The sequence below is a fragment of the Wyeomyia smithii genome, chromosome 3, assembly GCF_029784165.1.
Source record: "Wyeomyia smithii strain HCP4-BCI-WySm-NY-G18 chromosome 3, ASM2978416v1, whole genome shotgun sequence".
Lineage (NCBI taxonomy): Eukaryota > Metazoa > Arthropoda > Insecta > Diptera > Culicidae > Wyeomyia > Wyeomyia smithii.
In genome coordinates this window covers 174,963,991-174,972,433 of record NC_073696.1, presented here as the reverse complement: position 1 = coordinate 174,972,433, position 8,443 = coordinate 174,963,991, and the positions used below count along the sequence as shown (strand labels likewise).

General features: G+C 38.8%; 1 protein-coding gene across 3 annotated transcripts in view; it reads right to left on the bottom strand.

Moving 5' to 3' along the window:
- Positions 1-2,953: 2,953 nt before the first annotated feature.
- LOC129727219 (protein TANC2) overlaps positions 2,954-8,443 on the bottom strand; it is a 178,713-nt gene continuing 173,223 nt past the window's right edge. For all 3 annotated transcript variants that reach the window (XM_055684804.1, XM_055684805.1, XM_055684806.1), the window contains 5 exons: positions 7,144-7,482; positions 4,664-7,087; positions 4,253-4,604; positions 3,914-4,163; positions 2,954-3,846 (listed from right to left, as the gene is read on the bottom strand). In XM_055684804.1, the coding sequence (XP_055540779.1) occupies positions 3,505-3,846; positions 3,914-4,163; positions 4,253-4,604; positions 4,664-7,087; positions 7,144-7,482 (3,707 nt within the window). In that variant the 3' untranslated portion in view covers positions 2,954-3,504. The remainder of the gene's footprint in view (positions 3,847-3,913; positions 4,164-4,252; positions 4,605-4,663; positions 7,088-7,143; positions 7,483-8,443) is intronic.

Here is an 8,443-nt window from a genome sequence, read left to right as displayed (position 1 = left end):
ACGCGTTGCATTATTATAGAATGTACACAACATTTATTATTGCCGATTTCGAACGGCGGTGTTTCTTGCAGGCGTCTGACATCGCGCGATGATTTAATGATTAACATCTCAACGTATGTGTAAATGAGATAAAATATCAACGCTACTTTTGAACATTTACAAAGCTAAGCTGACCTTTTTTTTAAAATGATTGAATTGATTCTAGCGCATAACTCTGTACAACATATATTATGCTTCGTTCGTCATGCTTACACTTCTGTTTGAACAAACCTTCAAAAACATAGATGAGACTAGCGCCACTGTCTTTCACGGCAGCTTGAGGAAACAAGGCCGATGCCACTGGGTTGGTTATATCGAGATTGCCTTATATCAAGGTATGACTGTATATGGTGCAGATTTCGTTGACATTCCTGTGAGTTCGACGACTGTTGTGAAAAGTTTTGTTTGTCAATGCAGCAATTAAAAACGTGGCTTTGTAAGGCTCAGCTCGTAGGTTCGATTATCTTCACTGTGCTAAAAGATGTTGGCGTTGATGCTGTGGTTAAGATTTTCATTCGTGTGCCCCGTTTTTTTCTCAATTATTTTACCAATGAAAAGTGAAGAATAGCCTCCCCCCCTTTTCTATAGTAGGACCCTTGAATATTACACAGCAGCAAAATTTTCCAGAATTAAGGGTTTCCAAAAGCGCGCATGCTGTTTGAAAAAGGCTTTATTGAAAGCATTGTAAATTGGAAACCTTGGTTACATAGGAAAACAGTCTGAAAATGATTTGTAGGAAACTGATGCCTAGTAAATTCAACGGTTTACCTACAAACGGCCGAAACACGAACGGCCGAATATCAAACGGCCGAATCTATCAAACGGCCGAACCACAAAAGGCCGAATCATTCGAAAGGCCGAAAAATCATTGATAATTAATGTTGATTCAAATGAAACCCGAAATTATCCACCTAGCGGTGAAACCCAGCCTCTTTCATTCGAATTTATTATTTGTTAATAGATTTACACGATTTCTATAATTTCGGGTGAAATTCTTTTTCACTCTAAGTAACAAATTTTTGGTAGCCAACAGCACAAATATACCGAACATTCAAAACTTTACATTCACACACATATGAACTTATATTAACACATACACACAAAAATAACATGTAATAAATAAGAAATTGATCTTGGTATATTCGAAACGTCACTGTACTTATTTATAGGTCAGAATCGATTATATATAGACTCGATTATATATGGACTCGATTATGTACCATTTAAGGTTCGATTACTTATAGTAGGAATTTTTTTATTTATTTTAAATATGACTTATCTAGAGCTGAAATGTTGTAAGAAAACGTTCATAAAATACGTAATCCTTGAGGACAATTTTGGCTATTTGATTCGATAAAGTATTACCACCCATGCGAAAAATTCTGAGAATTTATACAAAAAAGATGGTTTCGAAAATATTTATTTTGTTCCCTTGTTCATTGTTTCCGTTCTCTAATTGTTTCATAGAATGAAAAAAATTGAAAATTGATTTTGTTAAAAATTTAATGCAACACACTCGTGGCCTTCGGCCAACTCGATTGTCCGGGGCGCACGCTGTCCTTACTCGCTACCGCTCGTTCAGACGTAAACTAGGGGATTGCCCCTATGCTTCAGTAATCCGGGCAATCCAGTAGATCAGTTGTTTGCATGCGAGAGGCCGCCGCTTCCGACGTTTAATGTTTTATTCATTTTTTGATGTTGCTTTAAAAGTATGCAGTATGAAATAGCTGTAATATGAAAAATGACAAATCAAAATAAAATTCGGCCTTTCGTGATTCGGCCGATCGAAATTTCGGCCTTTCGTTAGTATTGATAAAATTCGGCCGTTTGAGATTCGGCCATTTGTGTTTCGGCCGTTTGGAGCTATCCCAATTCAACATACCCCGAAAAGAATATTCATAAAAATATTTTCACAACTAAATCTAAATAATCAAAAAGCAAAGCCTTGGGTGCTACATTCCGATTCGGAACTCGACCTTCTGTTTATTATACACAGACTTCGCAGCCATTTTTTAAATGTACAAAGCAATTGCGGGGCTAGCGCTACGATCCTACTGACACAAAAAGTCTCTCCCGAGCCGAGATTCGAACCTACGATGACTGGCTTGTTAGGACAGTATCGTACCTCGAGGCCAGCTGGGAGGGTAATCTAAATAATCACTTAATATTAAATGAAAAATGAGTTGAATTTTGTCTATTTTTTCGATGAAAAGGTCTAGGATGCAGAAATGAAAGACAATTTTTTTCTTGGAAGTGATGTTTTCGTACAGTAAGTGCTAAAGTTTTTTAATATAAGCATTTTTAAGAATAATCATTCCAATGATACAGTATGATTTTAAAAGTAATTTTAAATTATAAAGCTATTGGCGTCTAACTCTCTAATGGCATTCGTTTTCATGGTACCTACTTCAAATTAACTTTGGAAATGTTTGGGATCATTCTGGCTAAAAACGCTTACATGCTAAAGACCTGGTAAACAAGTATGCGAGCAGAACTACAGAATACTCCTGTATTTATTACTTCTCCATTTACATTCCCCTTAGTTGTAGGTAATTTCTTATAATTTTTTTATGTGAGGTAATTTCATGCGTCTTAATTGAAATTGCGGGGTGATCACGTGGCTTTTCATGACATGCTTTCTTCCATAGAATTTAAATACAAACCGCGTAAATTCCCGAATCCGCGTAAAAAACCGCGTTAATTCCGGAATCCGCGTAAAAAAACCATCGTTAATTTTGCATTCCGAGTGAAGGGAAACCGAAATCTGGCAACAAAATACCGCGTAAATTCCGGAATCCGCGTAAAAAAAACCGCGTACATTCCGGAATCCGCGTAAAAAACCGCGTAAAAAGCGACCTTAGTGTATTGTTTCCCAAATATTAGGATTTCGGAACAAACCACGAATAATTAGAAATATAATTTTATATTCTTTTTATTCTAGTTTTTTCAAGTTGTACAAAGTTAAAGAAACGTCAGTTACAAGTATTCATAAAATAATTTACCTCATCGCTAAGTATGATTAAAACCAAAAAAGTATATCGTTATCCTACCTGATAAATAGTACCTTAGAAGAAAATAAAATGATTCGTATTTACAAAAATGGTCTTTTTCCAAACCTTGTTACATTCCAAAAATGCATCAACCTATATTGGAATAATTTATGTTATAATTTAATTAAGGATCTGCTGCTTTAAATATTTATTGCTATTCTTAATATGTTCCACACTTTGTTGCATCCTAAGGAATTGTTCGTTACAGTAGTATGTTGTGCACTTTCAGTGCAATCAAGTATATGTAAAAGTTTCTAATTAATTTGATTATTATTGTAAAACTATGAAGGAAGCTGATTAAGGCGTTTATTGCATTGCGAATGATAATTTTCTTTAGTCTTTTTCGGTTTTACGTTTTTTCACATTTTTATTATTTCTAACTGAAACCTGTTATTTAAAGAGCGGCCAGCATTATTTATAAATCCGTGATTTCATCCACCGGTTCGCCAATTGAGCGACTGCTGTGAGTTGAACCAGACCTAATTTCGGTGCCGCCCATGGCCAATGGTTCTGCGTTGCTTGTTCGCGATATTGCATTCATGTGACGCTTTTGCAGATCACTATGCAGGCGTGTTAGTGTTTCTCGAATTTCTAATGAGGCGGAGTGGCATTTGGTCAATGCAGTTCCAGCATCTTTCAGTGCTTCACTGAAATTTCCGTATTCCATTGAAGCCTTCGACCTAGCATAGTAACCATCGTAAGCATTAGGTTTGATTTCAACAGCTTGTGTTGCGAGTTCGATAGCTTCCATTGCATCCTACAATTTAAAAACAATATGCACACTTAAACATTGTTATATAACGATAAAAAATGTGTAAGCTTACATTCATTTTTCTCTTACAACGTGAGAGGTTGAGTAAGAAATTGAATTTAAGTTGTTTGAATGTTGCACTATTGGATGCATTGTTGTTCGTATCAGGTTCCACTTTATTTACATTATTACTGCTTATATGGAGAGTATGCGATGCGGGAATTTTCTTCAGAGCATACTGATAGCGATGAGAAGCCTCTTGCAAACGATTTTTACGATACAACGTGTTACCATCTTCAAGGAGTTTATTCAGTAATATCAGCCTGAAAAGATAATTTTCGATTAGTATAATTTTGTTTATATTCTAGCAAATCAAAATATACAATTATTTTATCGGCATACTTATACTTACATTATTTCCGATTTACCATTAGCCATGGCCCATGTTGCGGGTCCCAACTTGGCACCACGTTTCAGAAAGACTTGTACTACTTGAACATTTCGACAAGCTATTGCGCGGTCCAAAGGGCGCATCCCATTTACATCCACGTGCTCTATTTGTGCTCCATGATCCAGTAACATTTGAACCAACGCGGCAGATCCCTGATAGGCAGCTAGATCGAGTGGTGTTCTGCCCGTGCTATCGACATGTTGTTTATCGGCGTTCCTTTCTAACAGGCATTTGGCAGCTTGCTGTTTCCCGCGGAGACATGCCCAACTGAGGGCTGTTAAACCATCCTTATCTAAAGTGGTTAGTGATGCTCCTGAAAAAAAAAAAAACATGTTATAATTATCCATCTTTTTCACACTAGTCCCAATTTACCTCTATTGAGTAGTAGTTCTATGATCCCAACATGACCTTCTTCTGCTGCTACCATCAATGCTGTCTTGCCATTGGAATCCGTCTGTTCAACATCTGTTTGATTCTGCAGTAACCGCTCCACTATTGCCCAATGCCCCTCCTTGACTGCTATTAGTAATGGAGATAGATCTTTTCTGTTTCTGATATCTGTTGTAGCACCTCGACTTAGCAAAATAGTTGCCGTTTCAGTATGCCCATTCAAGCAAGCGGTCGTTAGCGCTGTTTCTCCCGTTATAACATCCAATCGATTCACTTGTACCTCGCCCATATCTAGAAAATCTTCTACTATTTCCGTGTTGCCCTGACCGGACGCAGCAATCAGCGCTTGCTGTGCTGCTTGTTCCAGCGTTACGTCGTTACTATCAGCCCTTACGTTCCAGTCACATGCAACTAAATATTTGACCACTTTTAGTTTTCCTGTTATAGCTGCGTGCACCAACGCACACCGTTGAGAGGTATCGGTTTGGCCCAGAGCACTACCGGCAGCCACTAATTGTCGTACAACATCGCAATGACCTTTCGCAGATGCCAAAATTAATGGAGTACATCCTTGACTGTTCGTTTTTTCAACGTTAGCTCCAAACTCCAACAAGAGGTTTACCATTGGCACTATTCCCTCGTGAGAGGCTATACATAGGGCGGTAGCATTTCCAAGAAAACCGGTGACATGATCTGGTGATGCTCCAGCTAGCAGAAGTAGCCGCGATACCTTAATGTTAGGATTATAGACATTTCTCAATGTGCATAGCGCAGATGAAACACAGGATGATACCGAGGCAACCCAGTAAGATTGTAGATCTCTTGGCGATTGATGCTGTGGAGCAGCACGGTAAAGGTGGGCTTTTAAAACGTGATGACCGAGCTCCAAGGTTTGTTCTGCGTCAAGAGGAACTTGTAAACGTGAGAGGCGTAGTGCTATACCAGCGTGGCCGTTCCTAAGATCGCAGAGGAATTTTATGCTTTCTCCATCATCACGTCTAATCAACCATTCCCTGAATGATGGATGAAAGAACATATACGTATTGTCTATTCTTTTTATTAGAAACCCGGTAAGGGTTTTAAATCGACATAGAAACTCGCCCCAATCAATGAGCTCACCGCCTTCGCCTTCAACGGTCAATGCGTTGACTGAATAGAAAATTTCTGTCAGCGTTAGAGGATACAGAGCCGCTAGGCACACACTCAGTATGCTGGAGATCCTGTCGTATGCGGTTGATGTTGGAAACCGGAGGTTAAAATTAAGTAGAAATATTTGCGCCAAGGAAACTGGCAACACCTTAAAACTGCTCGACTTAATAACCAAGTTACCACGCTCGATCAGATCTAACGTGAGCTTAGCGTACAGGAAGGAACCTTTTGTTAACGTGAGCAAATGATGAGCGAACTTAAAATGCAAGCTGGTATTGATAATCTCCTTTCCTCCGGCAATATTATGCTGAATACTGGAACTTTGATTGATACGGAATGTGATGTACTCGAGAATGTCTTTCTGCAGGCCTTCGTTACTGTTCCAGTTATCGAGTGTCATTTTCGTGTACGCCAGTCCCCGCGTGAACTCTAACATTTGCGTTCGTATGGTAGCGATCACCTTGAGCCACGAAGGAAAATGTTCGGTCATTTTCTGTAGAAAAGATGCAATTGTGTCGCCGTGGTCTGGCCGATGATATTCAGCTTCACATAAAGCGTCAATTAAGATGACACAATTTTTCGGGGGTAGTTTCCCTACTCTTCTAAGAGCAGAAAGAGGTTCTAAAATACCCATTACCATTGCCCGCTCTGGATCTGCTATACATTCCTTGACGCTAAGAACATTCTGGAGAGCCTGCTCCCCAAGCAAGAACTCATGATAGGCGGTCAATTGAGGTGCTTGGCACAACTGGGCTGCTAACGAGTGGATAAAATCCGGTATAAGGCAAGTAGAATTATTGTCAGCTTGGCAGAAATGATAAGCAACCACATGGGAAGCAAGACTACGTAATCGATCATGTGCTACATTGATTTGGCAGTATATACCATCATTTTCCTGAATAGGTATTTCTTTCCTTCTTCCAAAGCAGGAATACTCAACCAACTGCAGCAGAAGAGCTGTTTTGCCTGTTCCCAAATTACCACTGAGTAAAATTCCCGGCGAATCAGTTGACTGAACAGCATTGGCCAATTCTCGCACCAACCAGTGTCGACCGACAAATAGAGGATCAGGCTCTTGTGTGGGTACTTCAAAGAACAGTGGTTTGAGTGTTAATTGCTGCTGTTGGCGGTATTGAGCAAAGCGGATTTTAGGATCAATAGGTCCTTTGATTTGACCAGATCGAGCTGAACGTCGGGCCGTAGTTTTTCGGGTCTTAAAAAGTGTAAGATCATCAATGTGGCCACCGCTTTGAGACGCTGCAAGAAAATTTTTGTTTGTCCTTGATTCTATCGCAAAGTTGATGGATACTTACTGGTTACTGAATGTCTCCTGCTCAATGGACTCGATGATGCGTTGCTTTGTTCTGAAATCGACACCGACATCATAGAACCAATGGATTCACAACCAGCAGCGTAGTGGTTTGATTCTTGTAGCTGCAAATTGCGCGAAACATCAGCCTCCGATGATCCCGTCAGGGTTGACACAGGACTGGTGTTTGTAGAGGTGAGTGAGCTACATGACTGAATCGGGGCACGTATATTGTGACGGGGGTTATTCTCAAGAAAAAGTCCGAGCCGAACCTGTAGCTCGTCCTGCGACGACTTGGACTTGGTATTGAGCAACATAGGTTTTACGTTGCCTCCTTCGTCATCTGCAAAAATACAAGCAGATTTTGTAATTTTTGGTATTTACTGAAAAAAATGCATACTCAAGATACAGAAACATGCAAATTTGCACATGAGTCAAGTGCAAAGATCTGACACTGAGCTAAGTAGCATGCCAAAGAAACATAGTGTTGCGAATGTAAAGTTTGAGTTTTGTTCGGAGGTTAATGATATTATTGTACAATTTAAATGCAATTTGTAATGTGTTTTCAGGTAAAATAAAAAATGTGCCATTCTCTATGGCTACAACAAGGTACTTCTGAAAGTCAATTAAACAATTCAGCCCAAGGGAACAAGTAGAGCTTCAAAAAAACAAGGGTCTTGACACTTATTTTTCGAAATGGAAAACACACAGAGAAATAACCTTGTGCATTTATTTTAAAAAATTCGAGAAAAAAACAAATTGGTGGACTTTTAAACAATCCCATACAACATCATGTAGCTAACAACTTAAACGGAGTGTTGTTCTTACCTATAATACACATGAAAAATAAAACTTCTCCTCCTATTGTCCTGTAGAGTAGTGACAAAAGTTATGAACAATTAAAGTCGCCTTTTTTGTCAAAAATGATTTTTTTTTCCAAACCGTTGCCATTTTGCGAAGAAAAATTCTAAAAATATAATCATGTGTACTTCACTAGCGATACTTATGTAGATAATGAATAAAAATTGTTTTGACTATAGGTGGAGTTGGGCACGACTTCTACTGCTCGCGCGGAAAAAGTTTTGAAAAAAGCAGTTTACGGCAATCGCTGTACAGCCGCGTAGCAATACATTTTTTTCTATTCTCCAAGAGTTGCTTAATCCAACGATATATCATTTGTATACTTTACATCTCAAATGTCCTTTAAAAAAATCATGAAAAACGCCTTGTTGTTTTTAGCATTTGGTGGATAATACCCCTTAAAGGGTGCGAAGCTATTAGGAAAGTTGTGTTTTAAGCTGTTT